General features: G+C 45.5%; 1 protein-coding gene across 1 annotated transcript in view; it reads right to left on the bottom strand.

The window, feature by feature from the left end:
* ACACA (acetyl-CoA carboxylase alpha) overlaps nucleotides 1–18112 on the bottom strand; it is a 103141-nt gene that overhangs the window by 2828 nt on the left and 82201 nt on the right. Inside the window, exons 46-52 of the mRNA XM_083875298.1 lie at nucleotides 16752–16848; nucleotides 14886–14982; nucleotides 14136–14271; nucleotides 9526–9703; nucleotides 9154–9266; nucleotides 2694–2848; nucleotides 1452–1622 (exon numbers count right to left, since the gene is read on the bottom strand). Of these exons, the coding sequence (XP_083731424.1) occupies nucleotides 1452–1622; nucleotides 2694–2848; nucleotides 9154–9266; nucleotides 9526–9703; nucleotides 14136–14271; nucleotides 14886–14982; nucleotides 16752–16848 (947 nt within the window). The remainder of the gene's footprint in view (nucleotides 1–1451; nucleotides 1623–2693; nucleotides 2849–9153; nucleotides 9267–9525; nucleotides 9704–14135; nucleotides 14272–14885; nucleotides 14983–16751; nucleotides 16849–18112) is intronic.

Here is an 18112-nt window from a genome sequence, read left to right as displayed (position 1 = left end):
TTTCCTCCTTATTCTGATTTGAAACTCGTAGGGTTTCACTCCCTGCCATGCAGGAAACACTCCCTGCATACAAAGGAAGGTTCCAGGGAAAGGGGAAAAAAAAAAAAAAAACAACCCAGCCCAGACCTGTGTAAAGCTCCATTTACCCAAGAATCCCAAAGCTTTTAGTTTAGGAGAATATTTAATACTCTTATTAATCATTTTTAATCCGTTTGCTTTTAATTAAGAAACAGCATGATGCTTCCCTATCAACATATGCCAGGGAGCAGATTAATTGTGGCTTAAGATAACTCTCCTTGATTGGTGTAATGTATGAGCTCAGGAGCTGCTTTTGGAGGGCTCAGGCTCTACCTTGGAAAGGCTCTGCCCTCCAGAGAACGTTCCCCCCACCCCTGGGCCTTGGGGACTTTACAAACAGAATAAAAAAAAATAATAAATTAAAAAATAAAAGGGTGGAAAAAAATAAATTAAAAAATAAAAGGGTGGAAAAAGATTTAAAAAATAAAATGGTAGAGTAAAATAGAATTTTTTTAAAAATAAAGTAAAATAAATAAAAAAGTAAATTATAATATTAAACATATAAATATAAATATATTTAATATTTAAATATAATATATTAAATATAACATAAATATAAATTAATATAAATAAAGTAATGTAAGATAAAGAAATAAAGTAAAATAAAGTAACATAAAGTAAAATAAAAGGCAAAAAAATAAAAGAAGTAAAATTAAATAAAGTAACATAATAGCAAAGTAAAATGTAATTAATGAATACATAAATTAAGCAAAATAAATAAAATTAGACGCAATAAAAAGAGAATAGAATAGAATTAAATGGAATAGAATATAGTAGAATAAAATAATAAAATTTTAAAATAAATAGAATAGAATAGTATAAAATAAATAATAAAATAAATAAAGTAAAATAAACAATAAAATAATTTAAATAATTAAATAAACTAATAAAATAAATAACAAAATAAGCGAAATAATAAAAAATTAAAAATAAAATGAAATACAATAAAAAAATAAAAATTAAATTAATAAATAAAAATTAAAATAAAATAATAAAAAATTTGAAAATTTTGAAAATAAAATAAAATAAAATAAAATAAAATAAAATAAAATAAAATCCCCATGGTCTCTGCTGTCCATCCCAAGGAAGGGCTGGCAGCCCTGGGAAGGGGCTCTGGGGACAGCAGCACAGGGGACAATCCCCTGGAAGGACAAAGTCCTGGGGGGACAATGCCCTGGGGACAGCAGCACAGGGGACAATCCCCTGGAAGGACAAAGTCCTGGGGGGACAATGCCCTGGGGTGCAGCAGGGCAGGGGACAATGCCCTGGGAGGACAATACCCAGGGGACAGCAGGACAGGGGACAATCCCCTGGAAGGACAATGCCCTGGGAGGACAATGCCCTGGGGACAATCCCCTGGCAGCAGGACTGACCTTGACCGTGCCCTCCACCTCGACGAACCAGCGGCGCAGCATGGCCTGGATCTGCCCGTCGGTCAGCTCGGGGTTGGCCTCGTGGATCTTGCCCTTCACCGCCTCCTCCAGCAGCAGCCGCCGCAGCCGCCAGTAGAAAAACGTCCTGGAGGTTTTCCAGTCCAGGATGTCCTGCCCCAGGAGGGGAGGGGAGGGGGAAGAGTGAGGGGCAGCACTGACACCATAGACACCCCATTCCCAAAGGGAAACCCAAACTGGGATTTGTTCTGGCAGGAGGGGAAGATGGACACTCCCACTGATGCCTGAAGTTTTAATTTTCGTGTGTTTTCAGGTTCTGTGGTGCCCAGGGGGGCAGCTCTGAGCTCACAGTCAGTGTCACTCAGCTCTGCACACAGCAGGGACACAAAACAAACCCTTTTCCTGCTGCACACCAAGGACAACTCTCAGCCCAAAAGCACAAACAAGGGTGGGCTGGAGGGAGGAACAAGAAGGATGGGACCTCACAGCCTGGAGCTGGGACTGGACAATTCAACCTCAAGGTGCAAATGGACCAAAACTTATAAAAATGTAAGGTTTTGAGTAGAGAGTAGAGTAGAGTAGAGTAGAGTAGAGTAGAGTAGAGTAGAGTAGAGTAGAATAAAGTAGAATAGAACAAAACAGAACAGAAATAGGAATAGGAACAGAACAGAATAGGAATAGAATAGGAATAGGAATAAAATAGGAATAGGGATACGAATAGGAATAAAATAGGGATAGGGATAGGAATAGAATAGGAATAAAATAGGGATAAGGATGGCGATAGAATAGGAATAAAATAGGGATAGGGATAAAATAGGGATAGGGGCAGAGATAGGGATAGAATAGGAATAGAATAGGAATAGGAATAGGAATAGGAATAGGAATAGAATAGAATAGAATAGAATAGAATAGAATAGAATAGAATAGAATAGAATAGAATAGAATAGAATAGAATAGAGACTGGTTGTCCATTTTGTGACCATTCTTAGCCCACCCTGGGTGTATCCCTGGCCAGTCTCTTGTCCTGCCCAAGGTGTATCTTAAAGGCCTTTTAATAAATCTCTACTTTATTCTCCAGCTCTGCCCACTCTCTGTTCCAGCTCAGCCTCCCCAAGGCACCACCACAAGGGACTTGCCACCCACCCTGTCACACCAGGGCCACCAGAGCTGCTCCTGGAAGTCTCTGTCCCCATCCCCAGCCCAGAAAAGCCCCAGGACACTCACGGTTATGGCTCCTTTCTCCTGCATCCTGCCCGGGGTGTCGTGCAGGTCAGCGAACTGTATGGCCACCTGCTGGTACATGGGGGCCAGGAACTCCTCCCTCTCCTTCAGCTTGGCCTCCAGCTCCTTCCTGTCAGCCGGGCTCAGCTCGGGGGTGCCTGAAAACACACACAGCTCAGAGCCTGGGGCAGCTCCAGGCGCTGCAGGGACTGGAAAAGCCAAAGGATAAACCCCTGGAGCATCATCTCCCGGCACAGCTCTGTGGTCCAGGCCAGATTTTGTGCCACAGAGACTCAGCAGAGAGCTCTGAGAGGGTGTTTTCACCATGGAAACTCTGTTCCATTTAAATGCCAACCATCTGAGCCATCAATTAAGTGACATTTACGGGATTTACTCCTAAAAGAGAATAATGTCCCAACAGTGCAGGAAACACAGAGCATGGCACAACCACCTTCACCACTGAGTTCTCCTCCAAGCCTCTCACTCCAGGGGCTCTGCAACAACCCAGAGACACCCCAAGCCAACAAAACCAGCTTAAACCACTGGATAGAAGTTTACAGAAACCTCAAAAGGGACCAGCTTCACCCAGCACAGACTCCAAGGCTGGAATTCTCTGTCACAGGCTCACAGAGGGTGATCAGACAAATCCATGCAAGGAAATCCCAGCACAGGCTCCTGAGCATGAAGATCAGATATTAATCTGTATAATATTTTCTAAAGAATAATCTGTAAATATAAAGAATAATCTGTGTAATATTCTCTAAAGCACAGCTGGAAGCTGAGGCAGCATCCCAAGGGCAGCACCTGCAGGATGATGATGCTGCTCTTTCCGTGCCTCATTCCCACAGACACCAAAATTCCAAGTTTGCTGGTCCAAAGGGAAGTGGGGAACACCCTGAGCACTCCATTTCTGTATTTTTTCCAAGGCACAGCTCCTCCAGAACAAAGCTCCTTGCCAGGGCAGAAATATTTTCTTTTTCCTGTGCCTACCAATATAAATGTTACCTAACCCTAAGAAGGTTTTAATTAAGAGAAGCTCCCCTTGTAACCTTCAGAATAAAAAATTATCTGTATTTCTCCATGTTGGAGTCCCAGACTCTTTGGTTTTTAATGGCAACACGAGCACTTAAGGCTGGTGAATTCCAGCCCCTGCCACCGAGTCCACCCAGCCAGGCCCAGTAATGATTTAGGTGAGATTAACAAATATGTCAATGTCTATTTTCTGCTTAATTTAAAAGCAGCGTCTATAAAGATTTTTGACTTCTGAACCCTGTTCTCCTGGAAGAAAGGAGGTAACAATGAGGAGGGGGGATAAAGAGTGATTATCCCATCATCGATCGTTTGTCAGGAGCATTTCTTATTCACTGGACTATTGTAAAAAGCTAAGCTCTCGATCAATCCCGTAAGCCCCCTGTACAATTAAATATCTTGGAATGGTTTTCTTTCTTTCCTAGTCAGATCTTGAGGCCTCAGGGTTTTTTTGGTGTTTTGTTTTTTTTTTTTTTAGAAAGCCTTATTTATTTATTTCTCAAGAAAAAAAAAAAATTAAAAGAAAAAAAAAAAGTCTCTTTTCACAAATCTTATCCAGGCAAGGAGAGGGGAGTTAAAATATGGGATTCCTTTGCTCTTGGAGGTACTTGACAGTTAATGAAACTGTTCAAGTTTAAATCATAGGAACATTATAGACCTCTAGGTATGGATTGGCTGCTGATCAATAGGGAAACAAAAGGAGCAGCACTGTGAGCCAGCCCCATTCTGTGAGGAGAGAGCCTGGCACCACCAGGAGCACCTGTGACCTTCCCAACCTGCCACAAAGGGCCAGAAAATGTCACCTTTCCCTTGGGCTGCAGCTCCAGAGAGTGCCAGGATGGGAAGGGGCTGGAAAACATCTTAATTCTGTTCCCAGCACCTCCAGAGCCCACCCAGGACAGGGAACACCCCAGCACCTCTTGGTTCTACACTCTTTTCTCTTGTTTAATCAGTAGCAAAACTGCCTAAACCAAGTTAAAAAGATGCTCTGGGAAAGGAGAAGCTTTGGGGTCCCACCTCATTTTCACACCTGCAACAAGAGCCTCCCACCTGAATTTCACCTTCTCTTCTGCCTTGAGGAAAACAGTTCCCAGACATAATTTTTTTCTCTGCTATGAGGGTGGGCACAGGTTCCAGAGATGCTGTGGCTGCCCCTGGATCCCTGGAAGTGTCCCAGGCCAGGGATCAACCTGGGACAGTGGAAAGTGTCCCTGATGAGCTTTTGTGTTCCTTCTAATCCCAACCATCTCAGATTCCATGAAATCCAGCAAAGGCAGCAGAAATGCCAGAGGTGTCCAGGCAAGTCCCCCCCAGGCCAGCTGGAGGGAGCTGCTCCAGAGGGGAGAGGGAAGGTCACAGGGAGGCACTCACGTCCCTGGAGAGACAGGCATTTTTGGATTGTCTCTTGTTTCTTTAAATGAGACGGGCTGTAATTGCTTCACTAAATATTCAGCAGGATTTATGTCAGAAAGGTGCAGCATGAACAGCCAGTGAAGGTCACACATGCTCGTGGCACAAATATCCTTGTACAGAATTCCCTGTGATTCCCAGCCCTCTCATTTCCCAGCAGGTGAAGTGTGTGCAGGGACATAATTCCAAAAATTTCCTCCCCCCAGCCCTCCTGGGAGGGTATTGGAGGAGCTGAGAGAAAAAGCAGGACCTGTGGTTGTGAATTAACACCAATTTAAATGCAGCAGCACCTGCACACTGAAAACAGCATCACCCACAAAACAAAGTTACAACCTGTGTTCATGCAACAGCCCCTGAGAAATGGGATCAAAAAACCAGTGATTTCTCCCAGGTTTTCCTGAAAAACTGGCAGAGGGGGTCAGTTCTGGTCCTGCACCCTAAAAGGTTTATTTTAATAGAGGAACTGCTGTGCTGAAGTGGAGCTGAGTGATGAATATTTGAGTGTTCACTCGTTATTTGGAAATTTAAAAGACAATTTTGGACACTATTTAGCCAAGTAAGGTGTGAACCAAGCCCCAGCAGCACAGACTGACTGCCCTAGGAAATGAAATAAATGAAATAAATGAAATTAGAGGTGCATTCCAGCACACAGGAACAGCTCACAGCCAGGAGGACACTGCCACCATCACAACACACAGCAGGTGAGGAGGGGATGCTGCACTTTTCCTACAAGAAACATGGAAATGCAATAGCTGGAGCTATTCTGCCATTCATTTCACTCATATCCCACCCCATTTCTGACCCATTTCCCTGCACTTCTGACACAAGGCACACAATCTTATTTTTACTCCATCCCTATGTGGTTTAGTGTAATTATAATAAATAAATACAACTGAATCTCTGAATTTTCAACTCTGGCCCAAAGCTTGTGGGCTGCACCTTTCCTATGCAGAACTTTGGGATTTCTGGGTGATCCCTGCACACCCATTCCATGTGGGAATGTTCTCTGGGGCAGGATAAGGGCCACCCCCTCTCTCCCCCTGCATCGTTTAATGTAATTGTAATAAATAAATAAATCTGAATCTCTGAATTTTCAACTCTGGCCCAAAGCTTGTGGGCTGCACCTTTCCTATGCAGAACTTTGGGATTTCTGGGTGATCCCTGCACACCCATTCCATGTGGGAATGTTCTCTGGGGCAGGATGAGGGCCGCCGACTCAATCCCCCTGCATCGTTTAATGTAATTGTAATAAATAAATAAATCTGAATCTCTGTATTTTCAACTCTGGCCCAAAGCTTGTGGGCTGCACCTTTCCTGTGCAGAACTCTGGGATTTCTGGGTGATCCCTGCACACCCATTCCATGTGGGAATGTGCTCTGGGGCAGGATAAGGGCCACCCCCTCTCTCTCTGTGCATCGTTTAATGCAATTGTAATGAATAAATAAATCTGAATCTCTGTATTTTCAACTCTGGCCCAAGGTTTGTGGGCTGCACCTTTCCTGTGCAGAACTCTGGGATTTCTGGGTGATCCCTGCACACCCATTCCATGTGGGAATGTTCTCTGGGGCAGGATAAGGGCCACCCCCTCTCTCCCCCCCTTGCCCTCTCTGCTGGAACAACCCAACAACTCTTGAGTGACACTTTAATAAACCACGGGTCTAATCAACATTTCAGCAACGGTGCTGGAGAATTGATAATGAACAGATTTATGTCAAATGATTCAATATCTGCCAAGCCTCCCCCTGCTCTCCCCAAGTCCAACCCCGGCGTGGGCTCGTGGGGGAGCATCTCCCTTGGTGCTGCTCTGCAGAGCTCTGGGGAGGGATGACAGCCACTCAGGGGTTAAAGAGAGGCAGTGAACCCCCAGCTAATGAGTAAGAATTCAGCAGGCAGTGTAAGATAAATGGAGCTTTCTCTGCTTCTGCTGGAGTCAGCATGAACTGCGGCCCTGCGGCTTGTTTGTGGCAAATGGAGTGCGCGAAATATCAAAGGGCAGTGATCCAGAAGAAGACCGACTTTGACAAATTTTAAATTGGCCAGAAAGAAAACCAGAAAAAAAAAAAAAAAAATTATGCAATTCAAGTGTGTGTCCTGCAATCTTGGTTTTTCCTGCTCTGGCACGGAATCAGTGCCAAAACAAGTGGCAATGATAGCGAGATGCTGGGAGCAATTACAATCCATCTCGGGGAGATGCTTATCAGTGAGTGAAGCTTTTAGAGCTCTGCCTATGTACAGTTGTAAGTGACTTGCTCTTGTGTTGCAGTCATTTTAATTAAAGTGTATGGAGTTTGCTGGGAGTAATTACCCTGTAGAGGAAGAGGGGGGAAAAAAAAAAACCCAGACCAGGCTCCTGCCTCCTCCTCCTCCTCCTTGAAAGGCACTGGGGTTTTGAGGTTGTTGGTACAAAATTCTGTCCCATCTTTCCCCTTGTGGTTTTTTGGGGTTTTTTTCAGTGTTCCACAAGGATTCAAGGGTGTCCTGCACCCACAGAGGTGAGTGAAGGTGATGCTCTGCTCCCTCTCCCTGCAGGATTTCCACACTCCAGCCCCTGTGCACAGCATTCCTGGGGATGGATTTATCCCCAGGCCACAGGCTTGGTTTGGGGAGGAGAAGGGAAAGGAAACACTCCCAGCAGCAGCAGCAGTGCCCTGCAGGGCCATCCATCTGAGCTGAGTGCTCAGCACATTCCCCTCCCTAAGCACACATCTGATTCCTCCTCCTCCTTCCCTGCAGATTCCTGCTCTCCCTGTCTGACAGACCCCCTTGGAGGGGGGAGCTGGGGGTCCTGCCTGCCTGGGGAACTCCACTGAACACCCCCAGAGAGCTTTTTTTAGGACTCTGAGCTGGGTCCCCATGATTTGGGGTGGTCACTGCCCCTTTTTAGGACTCTGAGCTGGGTCCCCATGATTTGGGGTGGTCACTGCCCCTCTGCTCCTCAAGGGACACTCTCAGGTCACTGACAGAGGCCAAAAGTGAGGTTTTCTGAAAATAACCTCCTTGCTACAACTGCAGACTTTAAAACTGGGACTAAAGTCACAGAATAACAGAATTAATTCAGCTGAAAAGAACTTTAAAGATCATTTCATGGGCAGGGACACCTTCCACTATCCCAGGGCATCCCCTCACCCTTCACCCATTATTATTCTTTTCCCCAGGCATATCAGGAGAGCTGTTTTGTATATAAATTGTTGCCCTGCCATAATTTTTTTTAAAAAAAGCCAAATAATAAAATGTAACTGCAGCAATAGCCAGGATTTATCAGTCATTTGCAGAACACTTTTCCTCCTGAAGGATCCCAAAAGGCTTTATAAATTCAAGCCATACCCACATGGCACACTTCTCCCTCCACTGAAATGTAGTCAATTCTGGAGGTAAAAGGAGGCTCTGTAAGATTATACTCTTATAGTAAGAGCCAGTAAAGAACTCTTTAAAGAGCCTATTCCCCCGAGAGAGAACATATCTGATATTAAGTGCATTTTGCTGAACACTCTGTATTTTGGGATGTTGAGTGTACACTGGGATCACTCGGGGTGGTAATAACACAACCCTGGCCATGCACAGCCCCTCTGCTTACAGAGACATGGACAACACTCCTCATTCCCTTGAAAATGAAGGACATATGGATATCATTACTGCAAACTGCCCCAGACACTCAGTGACAGCCCAAAATGTCTTTGGTCAAACCCTTCTTTACATTAAACAATGCTGCTGAAAGGTTTGGCTCACAAACCTTCAGTGAGCTGAGCTGGAAATCAGACCCAGGCATGTGCAGTGAGGGTCTGATGTGGGATAAAATATGATAGGAAAGAGAAATCAGCTCAAAAAAACACATATTACACACCCTGGGTAAGCTGAGCATGCATGAGTATCATCTCCTATGTAAACACATGCAGTGGTCTCGTCTGGTTTTCTTCCCAAGTCAAACAACAGTAAATAAAAATAGAAATTACTCTGATCCAAAGCCCCAGTGGCCCTCAGAGGGTCCCCCAGGTGGCAGTGACCCCTGTGAGGGTGTCACACATACCAAGACGCTCGGCCAGGCTGATGTACACGGGGTCCACCCTGCGCATGGTCTTCACCAGGTCCTTCCTGCGGAACCGGATCTCCACCGTCCCCTCGGGCTCCAGGATCCCTCCTCTGGGGAAAGGAAACAAAAAAAGGCACTTGGTGCACCTGATTTCCAGGTCAGCAGACACAAAACTGGTTCAAGGTTAGCTGGAAAGGTTCGAGAATGGTTCAAGGTTGGCTGGAAAGTGTGTGAGAAGAGAATGGGGAGGGAGACAAAGGAAAGGGAGAATTTTTAGCTCCAGCCCCATGGAAACAAACCATCCCAGGCCACAGGGAGCAGCCCAGGCAGTCCCAGCCAGTGTTCCCAGGCAGGCAGAGGGGTCTGTACCTGCTCTCCCTGTCAGCATACATCTCCATGTGGCGGGGGTTGATGGTGGGGTCGATGACCACCCAGGAGCCCCCGCGCAGCTCGCCCTGGGGAGGGATGTAGATCATCACCGGCTGCCGGTACTCCCGCAGCCCGTCCACGATGTAGGCACCAAACTTGAGAACCTGGTCATACATGTCTGGGGAGGGACACAGAGACGGTCAGACAGGGCTGGGGAAGGACATAGAGATGGTCAGACATGGCTGGACAAGGACACAGAGGTGGGACTAGCACACAGAGCTGGTCAGACAGGGCTGGGACAAGGAGACAGGTTAGGGCTAAGGAAGGACACAAAGCTGGGACAAGGACACAAGTCAGACATGGCTGGGGACAAGGACACAGGTCAGACACGGCTGGACAAGGACACAGGTCAGACACAGAGCTGGTCCTACACAGTTGGAGGCAAGAACACACAGCTGGGACAAGGACACAGAGCTGGTCAGACAGGGCTGGGACAAGGACACAGAGCTGGTCCTACATGGTTGGGGACAAGGACACACAGCTGGGGACAAGGACACAGGTCAGGCAGAGCTGGGCCAAGGACACACAGCCTGCAGTCACAGCTCATCCCTGCCCCAACCTTGGACACTCCCAAGGCTGGGGCAGCCTCAGGTTCCCAGAGGAGCCAGCACCTTCATAGGGAAGATTTTCCTCCTGATATCCCATCTCAATCCACCCTCCTCCAGGTTAAGGCCATTCCCCCTGTCCTGTCACTGCCCACCTTGGGGAAAAAAGCCCCTCTCCAGCCTGCAGGATGCTCCCACACCAGTCCAGCCATGAGACCTCCTTTGGAAATCCAGTCTGGAGACTTTCCAGGTGCCCTGGGGATGATCCATCCCTGACTCCCCATCCCCACAATTTGGGAACTCAGGCTGGGTATGTCTTGTCTTACCCAATTTCAGACTGACTACCCTGGACCTCTCCCACAACTCATGTAATGTGAAATAAAACACACCTAAGGGCAGCAGAGCTTTGCCAGATCTTCATAAAAATGTGTGTGGGGAGGGATGGGGAACAGCACTCTGCTCTTCCTCCATTAAAATTTGTTTAAGGCATTTTGCTCAAAATTAATAAGAACAACTCCGCTGTGTAAAGACAGTACGTTGAAAATATCAGCCCCAAAGGTGATTTAAATAGAAGAGAAGGAGAGAAGGCAGAAGAATTTCTATGAGATGATATAGTTTCTAATGGATGCAGTTTGTAATGGAAACGGGCACTCTTGAATATATATATTTTGTTACATATAATTATATCTAGAAGTATTAAATCAAAATAGAAGAAATGAAAAATAGTTATTAGGCTCATCTAGCCCTCCTCTTTGTTCACACAGGGCCATTTCCTCCACAGTGCTTTTGAAAGCTCCCATTTAGAAACCCCAAACAATAAATCTGCTGCTTCTTTAGGGGCATTTCCAGAGCCAGAGAGATGAGATTCCCCCCAGAACTCGGCCAAACTTCCCCTCCCTCCCCATTAATTCCATGTTTTTCCCCTTGTACCACCCTAGACAAAGTCTGCATCCTTCAGGCTCAGCACAGACAGCAGGATTTTCAGTGAGGTTTTCTTTAATCATTACAGGAATCCATCCCTCCTCTCCCTTCCAACTCCCTCCATCACTGGGGTTTTTTTTGTTTAGACCTTCCAGTTTGCCTCATTTTTTTCTGGCTGTTAAAATACCAGTACAGAGAAACTTAAGGAGCTGCATTTATGTACTTCCCACCTGTCTGAAAACATTGAGACACTTTTATTCACCTAAAAATCCTTCTGTCCCTCATTTCTGGGGAAGAAAGAGACTCCAGCCAAGGTCCCTTTGTCATTTAACCCTCATTTTAGTGTTAAGCATTAATAGGGATATAATTAGGCAATTAACTCTTTGTATTTTAAATATACACATTCTTTAGTACTTTAAATATATCTATACAAACAAATATATATAAATATATATTAGTACCACTGATAGGATCTCTCCATCTCATTCCCAAGGTCATTGCCCAAACAGCCAAGAAAAGGAATTCAATGTTATTATTTAAGAGGTCTCAAATGCTGACAAAAAGGAAGAACAATTTATTCTCTTTAATTGGGAATAAATATAAATCCCAGCAGAGACAGTGAGGACTGAGAACCAAACAAAACTCCAACCTTTCCCTTTGTCCTGAGCAAAGAAAGAGACTCAAAAGGGGTGACAAATTTATTACTAATTATACAATTATTTTATTATGTAGTGCTAGTAATAAACCACTTGAAGTACTTTCAGCTAATTCCAGTGTTAAGAAAATAATTGCTTGATTCAAATTATTTTAACTGAATTAATTCTTTACTAGACATTTTTTACTAGTGCTACATAATAAAATAATTGTGTAATTAGCAATGCATTTTTCACTCCTGCCACGGGTGTATATTTTACTCAGGTGAAGTGCAGGGAAGAGCAGCACTAATTGTTTGAACAGGGCAGAGGGAGGAGGAGGAGGAGGAGAGAATTTGGGGGAATTTTATGTTCTCTCAGAGCTCCAGGTTTCCCAGGGAAGGGTTTGATTTCCCAGGTGGTGAGGGAAGCATTTCTGTGCCCATGGATCTTTTGGGATCAGTTTTCCAGGAGTTTGAGCCTCACCCCCCCATGGCTCTGCTCCCTCTGGGGCTCTGCAATGCAGCATTTCACTGTCCTGGCATGTCCCAGGATCCTGATTAAACAACTGATTAAACCCCAATATTTGTTATTAAATCAAACCAAGTGCTGGTTGTCCTCTGCACACTCAACACTTGAGCAAAGCCAGTGGAGCTGCTGCTGCTCCTGGGGCTGGAGACACTGTCAGATCTGCTCAGGAGCATCCTCCTCCCTGAGTGCCACCACCAAAGGGTCCTCACAGCCAAAATTCCTGTATCCAACTAAACCTCAGCCCAATCTGAGCAGTCTGGCTTGGTGAGGGGTGTCCCTGCCCATGGAAAGGGGTTGGAATGAGATTTTTAGGTCTTTCCCAAGCCAAACCAGATGGGGCTCCATCTCTGGCAAGGCAGAGATGTCCCCAGGGTGGGCACAGAGCTGTGTCCCCTTCCCTGCTGGAGGTGTCCCCATCTCCCTGTGTGTGTAAATCCCAACACTCAGAGCCCTCCCTGCCCTCTGCAGCTGGAATAGACCCCCACAAGCCTGGCTGGAACATCAGATGGACCCTGAAAACACAACAAGCCAAGACACCCCATCAACCCATCCCAGCTCCAAACCTCTTCACTGAATCATTTTATTATTGTTATTTCTAATCTGTCCCGGCCAAAAAAAGGGAGAAGGAAAGCACGATCCTCCTGAAGTGAACAGGGGGATTTGCATGTGTTCAGACCCTCCCTGCAGAGCCCAGGACCCTGGTGGTAATTTCCAGGGAATTTCACGCTTGGGTGTCTCCCCGTCGTGGGTCACCAAATAAACCCACCCCCACCCTGCCAAATGGCTCCTCCACTGGAATATTCCAGCCAGTTTTTCATAATTTAATTTCACATTATGCTCAGGAGCCTTCTGGCCACGGAGAGAGGAAACCCAGCACCACCACCAGCAGCAGCACGAGCTGCCTTTATTTAGAGTGTTATTTATTTATTTTACAGCAGGAATTAGACCTCCCAGGCAGAGGAGGAAAGAGGGGGTTTAATTTTTTCCCCTCTTTTTTATATTTTTTTTTCCTTCCTTCCTCCCCCCCTTCACTAATGTCAATTTTCAGCATAGCAAGAGCTGTCTCTAATCTTTTCCTACTCATTACACACAATTTTGGAGTCATTTTACCCACAGTGCAGTCGGCTCCTGGCAGTGTGTTTGTGTGCACTGAGGGGTGGCATAATTGTTTATTTTCCCTCCCTGCATAATCCCCAGCCAGAGCTGAAACCAAAACTGCAAACAACTCCCCGAGGGACACCCAGAGTGTCAAGAGACACCAGCAGCAAGCAGGAGGCTGGAAAATGCAAGGAGCAAACTGCAATGGCTCTGTCCTTCCCTCCTCCTCCTCCTCCTCCTCCTCCTGCCAGCTGGAATAACTCAAGATATGCAAGATAAATATTAACATCCTCCTGGCTGCCTTTTCCAGCCAACTCCAAAGGTAAAACTCTTTTTCTGAGGAGCCCAGCGAGGCTAGATCTGACATTTTAAAGGTAAAAAATGATATTTAAGGAGTGAATAAGGTAAATAAACAAGGTAAAATTACATCAACAACTTTCCTAGCGAGTTGTGTGGCTGGGAAAGGAACTTGTGTAGGGAGAGGAGTGGCAGCACAGGGAGGAGAATCCACCCCCAAAGGCAAGAGGTGTTTTCCAGAGGGAAGAATTTTGCCTCCTTTTGCCACTTCTCCCACCTTGGCATCTCCAAGGCTTTGCCCTGTGCCCAACTGAGGAGCCAGCAGAGCTCAGCAGCCTCTGAGAACTTCCACCAGCTCAGTGCCCCTGGAACTTCTCTCACACAGCTAAAGGGCCCTGATCTCATCTTTTCCTCCCAATTTCCCAGTATCAATCTCACATCCCTGGCACTTAACACTCTGTGGTGCCCTGAGCAGCCAAGGCTGAGCCAAAACCACCCCCAGGACAGCTCCAAAGTGTTTTTTTACCTTTCATTCCCCCAGAAAAGCCTCTCCAGTTTGCAAAGACCATCAAGGGCAGCCCTTCCCTGTTGAAGTCCTTGATTGCCTGGGCTGTTTTGAAGGCAGAGTCAGGGAACCACACCTGCCCAGCCTGCTGGATTATCTGGTGGGAAGAAAAAAAAATCCACTGTTAGGCTTTGAAACACCTTAATGGAAGAGTTAAAATGTAGAAAAAAAATCATCAGGAGGTGTGATGTGGGATAAACAATGAGGAAAGTGGCCAGTGAAATGGGTGGGATCTGCTTGGCCATGGGAAAATTGGGACAATCCTTTTGTCACCAACATCAACAGCAGCATTCCCATTAATTCAGCCAAGAAAAGAGAGTTTATGGACAGCCTGATGCTGTAAGGAGGGGAAGGAGGAGAGAAAGAAAAGGACAGGGAGAGGAGAAAGACCTGGAGAGATGGGGCAGGGCCAGAGCTGTGAAATCAGGAAGGGGAACAAGAAAATATCAGAGCAGGAAGGTTGTGGAACATTCCAACCACAGCAAGAGGGCAGGGAGGTGATTTTTGGGACCCTAATTCCTGCCTGTCCCTCCCTTAGTCCTGAGGGAAGCAGGAATGCTGGAAATGGTCACAGAACACTGTCCCAGCAGCTGCCAGGCACTCCCAGCCCTCCAGGGCTGGGAAGGGCTGAAGGGCTGAATTTAGGGAGAGGAAAAAATCCCACCTGCACAGGGACAAACAGGGGCAGGAACACACAGACAGCTCACCCACCTTGGCCTCCGAGTCCAGGTTTGCAGGATCTGCAGGAATGCTGAGCTCCACCGACCTCGTTTCCACAGCAACAACTCCTACAGGTATTCCTCCCAGCCTGCAAACAGGTGAGACACACAGAGTTCCCATCCTGCCCTTGCACAGCCAAACAAACACCCAGCACAGACAGACAGACAGACAGACAGACAGACAGGAGCAGAGTGGTGGCCAACTGTGGCACGAGGCTGCAGAGTTCCAGGGAGGTCACAGCTCTCAAAGCAAAATTTATTCCAAAAATGAGCACGTTCCCCCTCTAAAAATTAAACAGAATAAACCAAAACCTGGATTTTGAATGGTAAATCAACCTGCCCAAAACCCAGATTTTGAATGGTAAATCAATGTATCCACCAGCCATCCACCAGATTTTGGTACTGATGGTCTCGACCGTGAAAAATCAGAGAATCCTAGAACAGGTTGGGAGGGATTTTAAACATTTTCTGTATTTTCCTCCAGATTTGATTGTGCAGGGTGGCTCCAGGTGGGCAGGGTGACTACCAGAGGGATGGGCAGGGGAGCAGAGTGGTGGCCAACTGTGGCATGAAGCTGCAGAGTTCCAGAGAGGTCACAGCTCTCAAAGCAAAATTTATTCCAAAAATGAGCACGTTCCCCCTTTAAAAATTAAACAGAATAAATCAAACAGGGATTTTGGATGGTAAATCAACCTGCCCAAAACCCAGATTTTGAATGGTAAATCAATGTATCCACCTGCCATCGACCAGATTTTGGTACTGATGGTCTTGACCGTGGAAAATCAGAGAATCTCAGAACAGGTTGGGAGGGATTTTAAACATTTTCTGTATTTTCCTCCAGATTTGCTGCTGCAGGGTGGCTGCCAGAGGGATGGGCAGGGGAGCAGCACCAGGGAGGATGCCCAGCTCTGTCTCCCAGGGCATCCACACACAAAAACCATCGACACCACACTGCCAGGACCAGCCCCAGCAGAGCCCCCTCTCCCTCCCCAGCCACCCCAAGCTGATGTGACACAAAAACAGGCAGGGAAGAGACAGGGCCCATGTGCACTGAGGGGCTGGAAATATTCCCATTCCCCGTGATGAAGAGTCTGCTGGAACCCTGTAATTGCAGAAACCGTCTTAAATCGGTAACTTATAACTTGTGTATTAGGGCCCATGTGTCCTAATAAAGAACATCTTTATCCAAGTATTACAGTTATTTATTGAACTTGAAAACAGCTCCAAACAACTTCTGTTTTCCATAATACTTCATATAAATTTTATCAGGCTAGCACATGAAGATGCTACATCTTGTTTTATAGTGTGTCCCCGGACAAGTTGCCATAGAATAATAAAAGACAATTTACAGCCAACAGCACACATATTCCAAACATACATACGAGAGATGAGTTTTGGCAGCACTTACAGTAAAAATCCCAGAAGAATACATTCATATTTGTTGTATTTTTTTTTTTTTCAAAGTGCCACTGCTTTTGAAAGGAGTCTGTTTCATCTGTGTTATATATCCCTGCTGTGTGAGAGTCCAAAGCCACTTGGAATTTGTCAGGAGAAAGGAACTGCAAGTGAAGCTGAGCATGGACAGAGAGCTTCTGGCTTTGCCAAATCATTGATTTCCACCCCTGGCACACTGCTTAGCCTGGAAGCTTTTAAATTATAGAATTACAGAGCCATGGAATGGGTTGGAAGGGACCTTAAAGGTCATCTCATCCCTTTCTTTCCAAACCCTTCTATTAAATAGATATATATACACAGAGAGAGAGAAAGGAATGATCACAGGGATGTTGTGCTCTAGAGAAATCCAATGCATAAACCCAAACTGGATTTCTACAATTGTCTAAAACACTTCAGAACTTACCTTGCTCTCCCCACCACGACTGTCTGTGCCCAGGGCTGCATGATCTCCATGAATGAACCATGGTCAAAGAACCCACTCAGCCACTGCCCTTTCTGATCTAAAGGGAAGCCAAAAAAGAGAAATTTTCAAAGGAAGAAAGAGGGAGGGAAGAAAGAAAACAAAATATCAAAGCAGCAACTCGAACTTGCTTTAAAATGCCAACTGGAGAACATGGCACTGTCTTTCTTATTTATTTAATTTTAAATAGATGGCAATACAAGGGAACATTAGACAGCTGAGCATTTGTCTGCCTTCAGCCATCATGTCTTATTTCATTTCCTAGTCTGCATAAAGACAGCAATTTATCAGCAAAAGCATCATTTATTGTTAAACGATGGGGTTCAGAGAGCAGAGGGACTTCCCGTGCTTTTAAATAAATAACTCTGCTTTTTTCAAGACTACAAACATTTGTCAAAAGGCAGTAAAAGTCATTAAAGATGGTTTCCAACACATCTATTTCTATTTTAAAACTTATCTCATATTCTTCTCTTGATCCTGCCTAATCTGTCTTTGAAAGAAAGAATGCTGAAGAAACCCAAGAACTAAATACAAATATTTTAGAGCCAGTCACAGAAATCACAACTCTCTGGGCACACCTGCTTTGCATTGGGGTTTTTGGGAAGCCCTGATTAAAAACAACCCACAAAAAGATCACCCCAAATCCCTCTCAGCTTCACCCCTCAGCACAAAGCTCCTGAGGAATTCTTTCCTCTGAACAATCCCCTCTCCTTCTGCAAACCCAAGTCCAAAAACCAATTAAAAAGTGGAGATCCAAGCAGGCTAACCTCTGCTGACTTAAACAGGATGGAGAGTGTTTTATCAAGCCCAAACTTGTAATTACTGTGTTCTACATTCCTTGCCTCTGTGGCCCCACTGTAAAATGTGACCATCCATTTCAAAATTATCTCTTTATCGCGAGCCCGAAGCTGATGGTTTAGATTCCGGCCTCGTGTCGGGCGTCAGTTTGAAGAATATCACGGCAATATCTCCTCTAATAAATGGCTTTAACTTTTCACCTAGGAGATATCTGCTTTAACTTATCACAGGGAATCATCTGCTTTCCTTAACGCTTCCACTAAATTAAAATCTGAAGTCACTCGATTTGGAAGCCGGCGTCGGCGGCGCCCCCGGACAGCTGGATGAATTGCTCGGGAGATGATGAAAAAATATTATCCAAAAGCAGAAAACTTAGTTTATCACAAATCTCATTTTAGCCCCCCAAACTCATTAATAACAGCAGGAGTAATGGTCACCCGGTTTGCAGCTTGTACCTACACAAGGCTGCACAACCCCCAGTGGTGCCAACACAGGAAACTCCCCAG

The sequence above is a fragment of the Zosterops lateralis genome, assembly GCF_965231275.1.
Source record: "Zosterops lateralis genome assembly, chromosome: 19".
Classification (NCBI taxonomy): domain Eukaryota; kingdom Metazoa; phylum Chordata; class Aves; order Passeriformes; family Zosteropidae; genus Zosterops; species Zosterops lateralis.
The sequence above is the reverse complement of the archived record's forward strand: the minus strand, read 5'-3'. Positions and strand labels throughout refer to the sequence as shown.